This window comes from Molothrus ater, chromosome 4, assembly GCF_012460135.2.
Source record: "Molothrus ater isolate BHLD 08-10-18 breed brown headed cowbird chromosome 4, BPBGC_Mater_1.1, whole genome shotgun sequence".
NCBI lineage: Eukaryota > Metazoa > Chordata > Aves > Passeriformes > Icteridae > Molothrus > Molothrus ater.
In genome coordinates, this window is record NC_050481.2 from 57,628,062 (window position 1) to 57,642,435 (window position 14,374).

Genomic DNA, 14,374 nt, shown 5'->3' on the forward strand with positions numbered 1-14,374 from the left:
CACTTTATTTGTGTCAAAACCAAACTTTTTCTTAAAAAAGTTTTTAATACACTTTGTTTATCAATACACTGTACTGGCAGAGGTGTACACAGAGCTGTTTATCAATTAACTGTACTGGCAGAGGTATACACAGTGATTGCAAGTTAATCTATTATACTAAACACAAAGTCACATCAGTTAGCCACATCGACACACTTGTAAAATAGAAATAAAAAGAGCAGGTGGTTTTACCTTAAGTTTTTTATTTGGAACAAATAAAGATAGCTCTCTTACCCCAGGCCTGGAATTTCCTCTTCATTGACAAGGTCAGAGAGAATGAAATGGTGCTTTGCTATGAGGAATCGCTTGATTACTGATTCTCGAACCTGTGAACAGGGAGGGAGAAGGGACAGAAGTGCATTTCTAATCCAAACCCACTGCCAATATTTGCATTCTAATTATTAACATCCATAATTAAAACATCCACATACTTATTCTTCATTTTTTCCAAATTTTATGAGGGTCAGAGTTGAAAGAAAAATTTCTTTCCTCCAGCTATTTCTTTGGAACGTAGGAGCAGCTCATTTTACCAATACAATGCTTCTCTAGAAACAGACTGGCTAGATTGATAGAAGAATATATGAAAACATACAATCAAAAATAATGTCTTTATCTGCTTACAGCTCACCATCAGAAACAATTAAAAAAACAAATGACACCAACAGACATCTATTTTCCACATCTAAATGAAGTTGCAAAAAAAGGCTGTAGAGAAATCTTTATGGCACCACTTATGTGGATCAAAAGAAATACTTTGGGCTATAGAACTGGTGAAGCCTGTATTAAAATCCTGTGATTTCAAATAAATGTTTAAATTTCTTAGATCCTTACATATCTTTGCTGAGGTCATAGAGTGAAGCACAGAGATAAAAGTCTTCCCTCATCTCCTAACAACTATGTGGAAGCAGTCTGAAAGGATATTGCCTTTGTCCTTTTTTCTTAGCACTAATGCTAGTCGTGGCTTTATACTCTGTGCTAGTACAACATCAGAAGTGATACACATATAAAGATCACATTTCAGAGTGAACTGAATTTCAGTTCTGATACAAGAAATCAAATTTTCTAGCCCATCTGACAATTTACAGAAGTGTAAAGAATCCAAGTACCATTTTAAAAAAGGCTACTTGTATTTAATCTGAGACAAACAAAGGTACAATAATGAATGCTGTTCTGTACTACTCCATTACTATTCAGTGTGCTGCAAAACCCATATGTTCAATGCCATGCAAAACATATGGGGCTGACACAGACATGACAGCTTTGTCAAAAATAATTTTTATACTCACATTGAATCTGGACTTTGGCACTTGCCTGGAAGATTCAAACACTTTTTTCTCTATGCTTCTTTCATGAAGCATTCTTCCTAACCAATAATTTATTTTGTCCTACTTTAATTCAACCTTATCATCATATTTCATGTTTTGCTGGCAAGCTAGGATTTGATACACTTTTTAGATATTTACACAACTGGTAAGAAACTGGTAGCCATGTTTCACACTTGCTTTTTTGCCAGTCTAAAATTGTAAACTTTTCTTGTGTTTACCTTCTTTTTCCCTAAGGATTAAAGAAAATGTCATCTTAATATAATGAAAACTAGAAAAATTAATTAAATCAATATAAGTGGAATATGTTACTGTAATACCACAATGAAGTAAATGTGACAGAAGATACGCCCTCTGCCTCAGGCTGCAGAACAAGACACTGTGTATTACATTAAATGATTATTAGAAGTGATTAGGGCCACTTTCATGGAGCTAATTAAGTTCTTAGCATCACAGCCTACAACAAGGAAAACAGGAAGGAGGAAATCACTGAATTCCTGTGACTCAACAGTACAAAACTCTGGGGAACTAGAGCAAAGAAGAATTTACAGAACTGACAGAAATATCCAGAATGGCCTGCCATTTTGTATATTGCATCATTCTCAATAGCATTAAATAACACAGACCTCCATTGGTTCAATTACACCAGTTTCAGGCCTAATGTGGAATTTTAAAGATGTCTGTAGGTCACATTTAGAGATGAACCAGGTTTTAGTATCCAAGGAAATAAAGCAACATACAGCCTACAGGAATATGGTGAAGCACATATTTAGCATCTTACCTTCTGCAGATAGTTGGCAACAACTGCTCTGTGTGCATCTAGGTAGTTTTTGCTGTCAATCACATCCCTCTCTTGCACTCTCTTCTCATAGTCCTAAAGATATTTATTACAGTTTGTGCTTCAATATATATTCAGTACTCTATATTTATATATATCTATACTCTCTATATATATATCTATACTCTACATATAAGAAAAAATGCTAAGTATTTCATTAATAATGATGTACAGACCACAGTAAACCCCAGCAGATGTGAGAAGTTTGTAAAGTTATTTTTAATGCTAGTATAGACAATATATTCTAAACTTTCATGAATAGAGACAAGAATACCATTCAGTTACAAGATTCATGTGGTTTAAATTACAATGAATAACTTGACAATTTCCCCTCTTCTTTGAAAGCTGAACTTTGACCTGCTGTTATAAACTGAAATTCCATTTGAACTGGAAGTGGCTTCACTTATTGCAGCTTTAACAGGAAGAGTTAGCAGAAATGATGCAGTCTTCTTGGAAAATGGTCAAAAATCTGAACTGTGCTTTAATACTAGTAAGTACCTTTCTAAATAATTTGTAATTACTTTTCATAGGGTGTAAAACTCACTTGGTGAGTAGAACTGCACTTGGTTCTTAGGGAGAAGTATGTTGATGGGATATCTCTCAGGGCTGTGAGAGATAGATGGACTACAGTGAAAGCTCTACTGAGAGATGCAACTTCTATTCACAAGTTTAGGAAACTGTCTCGAAACTGTCTCATAAATTAAGAAAAGGCTAGAGCTAACACTCAGCCTTCAAGCAAAAGCCAGAGCTTACAAGTCAAGAGGCTCTGCCAGGATCTGAGAATCACACTGGCTTCAGAACCACAGCTAAAAGTACTCAGTAAAATTAAGCTTCAGGTCTGAGTTCTAACAGTAAGGACAAACAGCTCAACATCTGATTAGTGTCCTCTAAAAAGCAAAGGGAAGGGCCCCTGGGATTGATTATATTCAGTTTCTTCACAAGTGACCTGGATGAGGAAACTCAATGCACTGATAGCAATTTAGCTAAGGATACTTGATTATAGGAAGAGTGATTAATATGAGTGACTGAACCATAGTTCAGAGGGCTCTTTATGACTTAAAACTTTGACAACTGAAGCCTCAATTATAAAAAGGGAAAATTCTGTATTGAGGGTCAAGAAATTTCATGCACTGGCACAGACTGGAAATCAACCAGAAGAATAACAGCCATATTGAAATAAGTGTGGGTTTAATGCCAACCAGTGACATGTTCTTTTGGCAAAAGGCAAACCACAGGATAGATAAGATCAGCATGTCCTACAGACAAGAGAAACTGCCACCCTCTCCAGCCTGACACTGCAGGGGGCATGCCTGAAATACTGCAGCCAGTTTGCAGCTGCCAATTCAAGAGGCATGTGGAGACAATGGATGGGATCCACTGAAGGGCTACTAACACAGCAAGAGGCCCACAGGACATGACCTACAAGAAGAGGTCAGAATCTTAGAAAAATGTAGATTTGAAGAGACTTCTGGTGGCCATCTGATCCAAACTCTGAGAAACAGAACAACTCCAATCAGAATGCTCAGGGCCTTGGAAAGTTGAATTTTCAGTATCTCCAGAGATGGCAGTTTTACAAATTTGATGGACAATGCGTTCAAGAACTTGAACATGTTCTTTGTGAAAAATGTTTTCATTATGATTAACTGCAATGTCTCTAGGAGTAACTTGTGTCTATCATCATCTCACCTCCAAGATGAGTCTCTCTCTGTTTTCTCTGCACCACTGGGTACCTGAAGGATGCAGTAAGAAACCCTCTCAAGCCTTGCCTGCTTAGGCAAAAACAACCTTAGTCCTTTCTGCCTCTCCTTGGAGGTCATGGCTTCAGCACTGCACATACTCTGGTAGCTCTCTACTGGACTTACTCCAGTATTTCAGAGTCTTTCTTGCACTGGGCAAGGTGCTCAAATTCATCAGCCTGGTGAGGAAGAGATTAATGAGCAATGCAGTATCTGCTCACAACTCTTTGAGGGGCAAAAGGACAGGGTGCCAAAATCATCTCTCTAGCTCCAGACAGTACAACAAGGGAAAGCAGCCATTAAACACAACCTGGAAGGCTCAGGTTGGACGTGACTTTTTTCTTTCTTTGTTTTTGAACAATCTCTGGAAGGACAGTGAAGCACTGGAACAGGTTATGCTAAAAGGCAGTGGAGTCTCCCATTTAGAGGTTTTCAAGACTTGGCTAGACAAATAAACAGCTGACCTCATCTAGTGCTGGCAACAGTACCACCACTTCAGTGGAAAGCAGGACCAGATGATCTCCAGAGAATATTTTACAAATAGTATTTCCATGATTCTACGAACTTCCAGACCTTTTTGCCAAACAGCTAGTAAATCAACTGGGAACAAATCACTTGAAACTTAGTTTTGAAGTTCACAGCATATAAAATAAACTTGGAATGGGCAATCATGGGTTTATCCAATTTATCTTAATGGAAAAAACCAACAACCCTCCATCAAAATAATTCTTAAACTATGGTTTTCAAATTTTGAATGATTACATAAAATGAATGAAAATAGCCCATAAAATGAACTGGACCAAAAAGGTGCACCAAACATGTGGTACATCTTTAAATAAAAGATACAGAACTAATCTAAACTTACAAAAGACAGTAATATTTATTGCAAAGAGATATGTCTGAATTAATAAATATATTTTAAAAATATTATCACCCAATAGAAAGGAAAAAAAGAATTTTTCAAGTAAATCTATGTTAGAAGTAGGGATAAAACAGCATTTGCCAGAATCTGAGATGACTCTGACCCTCCTAAGCCAATGAACATACTAAAATGTTCCTTAGCTACATGAATTGCTAAGAACAAAAAAAAAATGCATGACTTAACACTAATAATAGAGTTGAGATAAAAATAATTGAAGTATAACCCAAATAAAAAAACTGCACACATTGCATTTCAATAAGGTAATTAACAGACAGGCAAGGGCAAGGTAATCTAATTAGAGCAATGTACTAAAACAGAAATATCTGTAACACAGGCTCTAATAAAACAAAAAAAGGTTTTAATTCTTGTTAGAGTGATTGCTTCTAACAGTCCCCCCCCCTCCCAAAAAAAAGGGCTCAAAAGCTAATAGGCCTAAACCTGAATTATCTCTGAATTACCTTTTTATATCTAAAATCACTTTTTAAAAAAATATCTCAACTTTAACAAAAACTAATAACTTATAACATTTTTGCCTACAGCAGTTTTTCTGTTTTATTTAACTCTGACCAAAGTATGGCTGTGGAAATATTGCCTTGGAAGGAAGCTAGTTTAATTAGATGAAAATACCACTAGAAAAGACTGCAGGAATAAAATTCTTTTTTTTTCATGTCAGCATAGCTTTACATTCTTTAAAGAACCACTTGACTTGACTGCAAGTCAAACATTATAAGCATTTAAACTAGAAAAGAAGTATTTCAGAAAACATTCTACCTGGAAGATTTTCTCACTGATTTCTCGTTCATGTAAAGGGACCTGCTTGTAGTTTCTGAACTCTGCCACCTCCTCATTTCTGAGCTGCAACAGTCGGAATCTCTTTGATCTATTAAACTCCTCATCAGAAACAAAATTAAATTCTTGCTGCAACTGTTCCAATCTGAAGAAATCAGGAACGTGTGCCTCTCCGCTTGTAGTAGTCTAAATTAGTAACAAAAATATGAACTTTTTCATACAAAGTGACAAAAATCTATACAATAGCTTTTATAAGTTTTACATGCATATTGCAAAGATGTTCATTTTAAGCAAAAGCAATAAAGATGGATCACACAGACCAAACACCAAGTATTTTATAGCAGTGTTTTGCTGAGCAAAGCATATGAGATTATAAGTAACAGAATATAATAAAATTCTATTTCCTTGTATCATAAACAAAAGATCAGAGAGTATGAAAACTACAACATGTCAGAGTAACCTAGGAAACTACAGTAAAGGAGATCCATTTACAGAACTTCAGCTTTGTAAATAGCTATGTAAATAAACAGCCATGTAAATTAAACAGCTATGTAAACAGCTCCTCAATTTGTTGTTTAGAAAAGCTGAAGCCTCTACAACACCCGAGATCTCTGTGCAATCCTCATTAATGAGCAGCTTCTTATCTAGTACCATACAAGTACATTGGAAATTCCCTTGTACTTTAAGGAAACAACAAACTCAAAAGCCATATTTTGTTTTTGATTTATTAACTGATCTGTATGCACATTCCCTTCCACCGTTTTTTGCCACTACTGAATGGATTAATAAATCATATTCATTAATATGTAAACAAGCCACTACTAAATGCATTAATCATATTTTAGTAGCTATAAATGCTGCTACCTCCCTGGCAAGCATGAAGATTGCCTGGGGAGGTTCTGGTGACCAGGAGTCCCACCACTCCAGCAGCCCTTCAGCTCTGAAAGTACCACTTACCATGATCAGCTGCATCAGAGCTGCATTGTTTGGGTCATTTGGATCAAGTTTTGCTTCAGCTGCCCACTTAGCTAGTTTCTTCATATCAGTTAGGCCTGATGTCCCAATGGATGCAATAGCATCAATAGTTTTTAAAGCACTAAAAAGACAGAATTGATACAACTTACACCTAAAGCACATTTGATTTAGCAATATAAAAAAACCATTTAAAACGATCTTAGAAAAACCCAAAAAGCTCCCCACAACCAGAATAGTAAATTCCAGTTCACAGCTCTTAGTTGTAACTATGGAACTGAGGGAATGATCAATCACAAAGCAAAGTAAATGGGAAATATGAAGGAAAAAGTGGAAGACAACTTTTATACAGCTAATAAGGTGCTTTTTGATATATTCCTGATATACCTATGCTACTCCTATGCTACAAGTAAGAAGATAAATTGCCTCTCACTGTGAAAGGTAACATGTAAGTTTTGACAATGTCTCAGACATAGAGTCCTTGCTTGTGTTGTATCTTAGCTCCTGTCTCTGACCTCTCCTCCTGGATGGTGCTTTCAGCCCTGCATTGTAGCCCTCATCTCTGCCCCCTCCTTGCTGTTTCTGCACAGACCCTGGGGCCTGAATCATCCCCAAGTCTTTATCCTCTGGGTGCTCCTACTCACGTTCTTGTATTCAAGGAAGGATGGTGGGTAGTCTGGAGGCATTTGTACACTGCCCTGCTTGCCATCTGCATCTTCTCACAGGAGCCACCTCTGAAGGCCCACTGCTACTCAAACCTTGACACATAAGGCCAATACACCAGGACATGTGTGTTATTTATTAGCCAAATACCACTGGAGTGGATGCTGCCCCTTCTCATATTAGGGGTGCTAGTTTCAGGTTTTGATCTCTACTTAGTTGAATATTTTCAGGAAAACTTTAAAACTTACAGATCTGTCTTGTGCTTAGTTAGAATCAGCCAAATATCCAGCAATTACTGGAGCAGCAGATAAAGCAGGAACATCAAGTTTATCTTTAGGCATCAGTCTTGAACAAATGCCAACTGAATCACAATTGTGCTAAAAGGCTCATGGGCAGCAAAAGCTAACATTAGTCATGAAAATCCTGTCACTGACCTTCCCAACAGACAATGGAAAGTCACAGAGAGATGTTCATTTCCACAAGGTGTTTCAAAGAAGAGTGTTTCACAGAAAACTTCCTTCTGAAATTCTTCAGTTTTCCATTTATTACAGTGATTAGTCTCCTGAGTTAAATTTAGCTGTTGGGAATCCATCTGTACATTTTAACCTCATCTATTCTGCCTTCACTGAGGGCAGCAGAGTACTGATATGTTGATCAGCAAGGTACTTGAATGGCTGCAGCTTGCTTAACAATAGTAACAGAATGATTTGTAAGCCAATGTCTAGCTTCTAATTAAATAAAAACCTGACAAATGAATCAGCTGGAAAAAGTATTCATGCTTGCTCAGTATTAACAACTATGGGAAAACTTTTTAAGGGTTTATAGTGAAGGTGCCTAAAGAGGTTACAAAAGCAGCCTTTATGTATCATCTCTTCGACTTCATGGAATTAAATAAAAGCAACAGGATGGACAAATAATCTACAATAACCAACTTGCAGCCTGAGGGCAAATTAGACATAGCCTGTCCAAATGCACTTCAGACAAGAAAGAACTGGAGTTTCTGCTCTTAGCAAAATAATTACAGGAAGATTCCTTGACAATATATTCACTCTCTATTAGAAAATGATAAAATTGAATTAATTAGCTTGAATTTTCTAGAAATACTATGCTAAAAAGTATAATTTCTAAGTAAAATACATTTACCAAATACATGTACCCTAAGATATCTGCAGAGGGTCACAGCACAAAGTAAAATATCTAAATATGAGGAAAAAGATTATGAGAAGTCTTGATTATGAAATATTTTTTTTAAATACTAGTACAATCAGTTTCCCATGAATCACTGAAAATTTTGTCTTATTACCTTGGAATGCCTGTGTTTTGCTGAGATACTGGAGGAATTAAGGGATTCCTTTTTCTCCAACTGCCCAAGAGACACTACTGGATACTTTCCCAGAGGTCATGAAAGTCATTTTGTTGCTACCATCAGCTTCAAATGAAAAGGACACACCTATCGAAGGGGAAAAATCCAAAGCAGTGTATTTATGCATTTAAACACAATATCTTAACATTTTTAAAAAGACTTCCAGAAAATGAGTAGTCAAATAACCTGTGCCTTTATCTAAAAAGGTTAATGTGAAACCATGATTCTGCTGTGTGCTGTGGGGAAGAACTCTGTTCTACAATAATGAGTGAAAGATTCCATTACAGCTACAGAGAAGGCCTTTCATTCGAGCTGGAAGGAAAGGCTATGCCAAAGGCTCATTTTTTCCCTCCACAGATGCACACCTTTTAATATTTCTGGTGCTTTTCAGATTCAGCATACTGATATTAACAAAACAGAAATTCAGAGTCAAAAGAATTATGTATGACTGAAAAGTTAGTCCTAAAGCTTTTGACACACAATTGTACATATGGTCATCACAGTCAGTGACATTTACTGTAATGATTTTTTTACCCTATTTTTTCCTCCTCATTTTTTAATCTATTCTGCTCCAGCTTTACCTGTATTTATATATGGCAAATTTATGCAAGTCAGTCATCTCACAATGCTGTTCAAATTCATTATACACACTTGCAAGTTCCATATGCTGCTACGTATTCTTTGTTTCCCCTTTTCCTATCTCTCCTTTGTTTATCTTCAGCCTAAAGCCCCAGGGAAAAGGGGTGTGCAGGTTGCCAACAAAGTAAATAGGGGGACAAAAAATTACTCTGCATATACACTTCTACAAACAGTTTTTCAGTGGTTTAAAACATAAAAATCACTGGAGCTATAATGATGAGTATCTGCTTGCTCTGCAGTGTCAGAGGCCTGATTACTCAAATGCTCAAAAAATCCCAAACATCTTCTATAGCTTGTAAAGCTCCACTAATACAATACAACAAATAATAAACACACATTTTTATTATGCATAGCTTAAAATTAGTAAGAGAGAAAAATTCCACAGCAAACTTCAGTAATAAGAATCATGACAATTATGGAAGACTCAGTTACAGAAGCTGTGAAGGCTGTTAGCAGGGTTTATTCTGAAACCCACTCCAGCCTCTTACTGCTACATGGCTCCAGCAAAAAAAGAAACACTGAGCTAAGGAAAACAAGAGTCCTCACCACTCCCAACTCCTTCATGATCCAGCATCACACGCTGATCGCTGCTGAACTCTATTTCCTCCAGAGGAGCACTGCCTGTCAGAACTGCAGTCTCAGGAACAGGTAAGAACACTTCAGCTAACAAGGTGGTACTGCTGATACCTGTAGTTTCATAAATCTAGGAAAAATATATGATAGGGGACAGAAGAAAAAATTTACATGTGCATTCTTGAGAAGCTGAAACATATTTCAACTTAGAGAAAAGGTTTCACCTTAGAGAAAAGGTTTTACTATGGCTTAAGCATGAAATAAATAATTTAAGGCAACTGTATTAATTCACTTTCTAAAATATCCAATTAGCAGACATTTCAGCAGCTATCAGTAGCTTAACTTGATGTGAATTCTTCCTACAAGTCCATCTTCTTCACTTTTCTAATGCACCTGAGACAAGTGTGACAAATCCAGACTTTTAAGAGCATCACTGTACAATATGCAACAATATGCTTGTGACATTCCCTTGGATCAGCTGAAGATTCTGGAGGGATTCTGCCTGACTAATTCTCCCTTGACATGAAAGGCAGGGTGTGGCACACGGTCCCCATTCTGGCAGCACTGCAGGTGGCTCCTCTCTTTCCCAGCCAGCTGCAGGCTCAGAGTGATGTCAGTGCTTTCTCCATTCAATTGTTTTGAATCCAGGAAAATGGTCTTCCTTCTCTTTTTCAATTTATACATTAAATAAATAAGGAGACAAGGGTTTTTTACATCTTTCCCTGAACTACCTGTTTTACCTAACCAGAGGAGTCTTCTAAAGGGAGAAGTAGGATCCTGATCCTGTTTCATATTAACTCTGAAAAGTACTCATGCTAACCATTTATTAATTCATACTTGGAATTGGGGGTGGTAGTACCTTGATTTAACTGCACTGTTGATCAAGTCAAGTGCAATTATAGACATTACTAAAAATTATTTTTTTTCTTATTCCCCTGCAGTAAACATTATGAGGATTTTACTATGTGGAAAATAACGTTTTAAGATGACCATGTTAGCAATTTGATCTGCAACACAAGTAAGTTTTTCCAAAATCAAGAGGCCAATCCACTAACATATTTAATCACAAGTCCCAATTATTTAATTTCTCCCATCCAAACTATAGCTTTTTTCTATATATTTCTAGAAAGCATAAGCATCAAACACATAGCAGTAAAGTTAAAAGTTAAAGACTGGAGAAGCAAGGAAGGAGGGTAAGATTGATGATTTACAAAAGGTCTTTCATAGGTTTTTCAGTCTTTATGACACTATCACAGAGCAAAACATAAGCACTGCAGGACTAATTACATGTTATATCATCCTTTAAAAGTTAGTGCAATAAATCAACATCTACCTGTAGTTTCAAACTCTCTGGCCAATTGATTATTTGTAAATTGAAAATCTGTCCAAAGTGAACTCTAAAATCGGAACTTATTGGTCGGGTAACAGTCCTTGACACTTCCTTGGAGTTGAAAAGGACTTTAATAAATGCTGAGCGTTTCTTCACATCCTCTCGTCGCAAAACTTCTGCTCTGTAAATATGTCAAACAAGCTATCATATCATTTTTAATAACATTTTTATTATTTATTTTTAATGAAAATCCGCTTTCTCATGGGGGGACAGAACCCACCTAAAAACAGGTGTTATTGCTCCAAAAATGTCACTATACAGGGATGACTTTAGAACTCTTACTTCACAGGTGTTTTATCTTCTTGTGAATATAAAATGATTTTAAAATGATTAAGTCAAATTTTGTATCCACAAAAGCTAACTCAATATAAAAGAAGTTATCTAGGAAAAAAGTCTCTTCCACCCTCTTCCTCCAAAGCACAAAAATGATATTGAGTTAAAATTTTGAAGTTTTCAGTCATTGGGAGTACAACAGCCAAGCAGCATTCCCTGATGAGGCTATTTGTGAACCAAGTACAAAACAAAGCAGTGTTTAAATTACTGAAATATAGCAGATGTATGTTAAATTGTGTGTGAAAATATGGAAAGTAATAGAAAACAAGCACATTTATTTCTTTTATCCACAGTGCAATCTCTGGTTTAGTACACAATTTCTTTCTTTTGGCTTTGTTGAATACAGCACAGACCCTGTGCAAAGGACTAGCTAGTGAGAGTGGTACTGCCAGCAGTGAGACCAGCTTCTTTGTATCTGCACTCTGCTCTGTGCAGATGCTCAAGGAATAGCAGAGGGTTCAAAGGGATTGTGCAGACATGCATTTTTTAAGTGCACTATGTACAAGGTTATATGTGACTTGAAAATGAATTAAGTTATATCACCTTTAAAAGCAGAGGTTTCATCACTAGGCTAAACAGAATGGTGAGTTCATGCATATGAAGTTGTATAAACAAGCAATTAATAAATTATAGAAATTCACAAATAAGGTAATTTGCTGGCCCACATTTATCTTACCGAGGACACTGCTCAGTTGGAGTTATGCTTCCTGAGAGGGTCAGCTCAGGAACTAGAATAGGCTCTCCAGGTTTCCTTCTGCAGCTGTCAGCTTTTTCTCTAACCTGCTGCTCTATTTCCAGGCTATTGGCCATTTTAGGTGGGATGGGTTTTATACGCTCCTCACCAAAATCATGATCTTCTGATTCTTCATCTACAAGAGTATCTTTTTTCTTTTTCTTCTTGGACTTCTGCATATAAAAACAATAACATTCTTTCTGAATGTGTTTCAATCTCTGCAATTTTTTCTCTTGTTCTCTTGATTCACATGTGCTAAACACAGATGGTGTGTGTACAGTAAAATGACAGTATAATTTTAGTATTACACACAAACACATAAAAGATTTCTCTCATTGTAAAGGACTGCATCAGTTTCAGAATTCAGCAATACATTCCATTCATATGCTTCAAAATAATAATGTGCTCCAAGCAAAACATTTACTTAATCTTCTCTACCAACTTTCAAAATCAGCATGTTGCTTGAACATTCTGGCTAGATGCTGTCTTCTCATTTGCCTGAGCTACCACATACATTCTGTTAGGATTGAAGGGAGCTTACTCAGCCAGTAGACACAGTTGTTTGAGATACACTGACTGCACATACACTGACAAAACAAATGCACATGTGCCACAAACTCTGGAGTACAAGTGGTTTTGGCTTAGCATAGTATCTTTAGCATGAGCAGAATGATCCTTTCCCTTCCTTGTGCCAAACAAGAATAAACAAACAGAACAGCACAGGCCTTTCAGCATCTCCTGAACTACAAAACTCCAGTGTTTACATGCATGCCCAACTTTAAACAGCTGCAAAACAATTCCTCCTTCCACAGACTTCTAGATTACTTGGAAGTACAGCCTGCTTGGAAGCACTGCTTCACAACTTAACACATCATAAGCAAAAGAAGAGGAAGGAGAGCAAACAGATTCTGCTCAGTAACTAAAATAGTAAGCCAAACAACTTCTTCACATATTGTTCTTAAAAAATATTCTTTCTTTGCAGAATTTTGTGTTATCCTTCTTGCTCCTGTATTTGCTTTTACATTTATTTAGTCCCACCTAGCTCTACTGTTTGATTCATGTGTCTTTAGTTTGATTCATCTAATCTGTACTAGTAAGAAACCAAAAGGAGTGATTAAGTTAAAAAGTACTTTGAGTAAAATAAAATAAAGCACCTCTGGGTAAGACAGAAAGGTAATTTCATTCTAAAAGGAAAGAACCACAATTCTCTCAGTCTCAAGATAGTTTGTGACTAGCACAATAAAAAGATGCCACAATGGTATTTGTGAAGGCATGGATGAATAGTTTCCATTAGGATCAATGTTCATGATGATCTGCCTTTACTTCAAGGTTTACACTTATCCATTTTATCCCACAAGTGAACCTTCATGATGCTAATAAGTCATGTGCCCACTTGTGTTCTGATAACAGGAATTTCCAATTCCTGCACATTGGCTTCTTCTTAAATATTTTAAATGCCTTCCAGAGGCTGCATGTACATGAAAAGACTCTCCATAAAAGTATCAAAAGACACACTAGATTCTTGAAAACAGTATTTGAAGCATTGTCTTAAGCTTTATTTTTCTTTGGTATTCAAAAACCCAGGGTGTTCAAGCTGGGCAATAATCATACTAAAGTATAATAACCATCACCCCAAGGAATCCAGTATACTGCCACCTAACTGTGAAAGCAAACCTGATTTTGCCACAGCTGATTTCAAAGATCATCTTGCTGCAGGGTGTTGCTGCAGCACCTGTACCTCTCAATATCCCTTTGAAGCACAACTGAGACCTTAGCTACAGCACAGACTGTTAGCAATAAAGCTTTGCAGAGGTGAAAGGCTAGAATATTAATTAAATCTTTCAGTCAGACATTCCTAAACATAGTGAGACATTCCCAAATATATATTTACATGAGATGATATCAACTGCTAGCTCATTAGAAACGCCCTTAATTATTCTGCTTCATCACTCATAGGCACAAAGTTCATCCATGTTTTTTCTTTGCAAGAAAGAAATTAATTTAACAGGAATGCTGCAAAATTACCAAACTGAAAGAAAGAATTGAAGTGCTGAAAATCAGT

The 14,374-nt window shown here is 36.5% G+C and overlaps 1 protein-coding gene across 1 annotated transcript in view; it reads right to left on the reverse strand.

Moving 5' to 3' along the window:
• CC2D2A (coiled-coil and C2 domain containing 2A) overlaps positions 1–14,374 on the reverse strand; it is a 52,179-nt gene that overhangs the window by 17,821 nt on the left and 19,984 nt on the right. Inside the window, 9 exon segments of the mRNA XM_036382085.2 lie at positions 274–365; positions 2,143–2,235; positions 5,629–5,832; positions 6,604–6,742; positions 8,585–8,630; positions 8,633–8,731; positions 9,830–9,986; positions 11,190–11,367; positions 12,256–12,485. Coding sequence (XP_036237978.1) covers positions 274–365; positions 2,143–2,235; positions 5,629–5,832; positions 6,604–6,742; positions 8,585–8,630; positions 8,633–8,731; positions 9,830–9,986; positions 11,190–11,367; positions 12,256–12,485 — 1,238 coding nt within the window.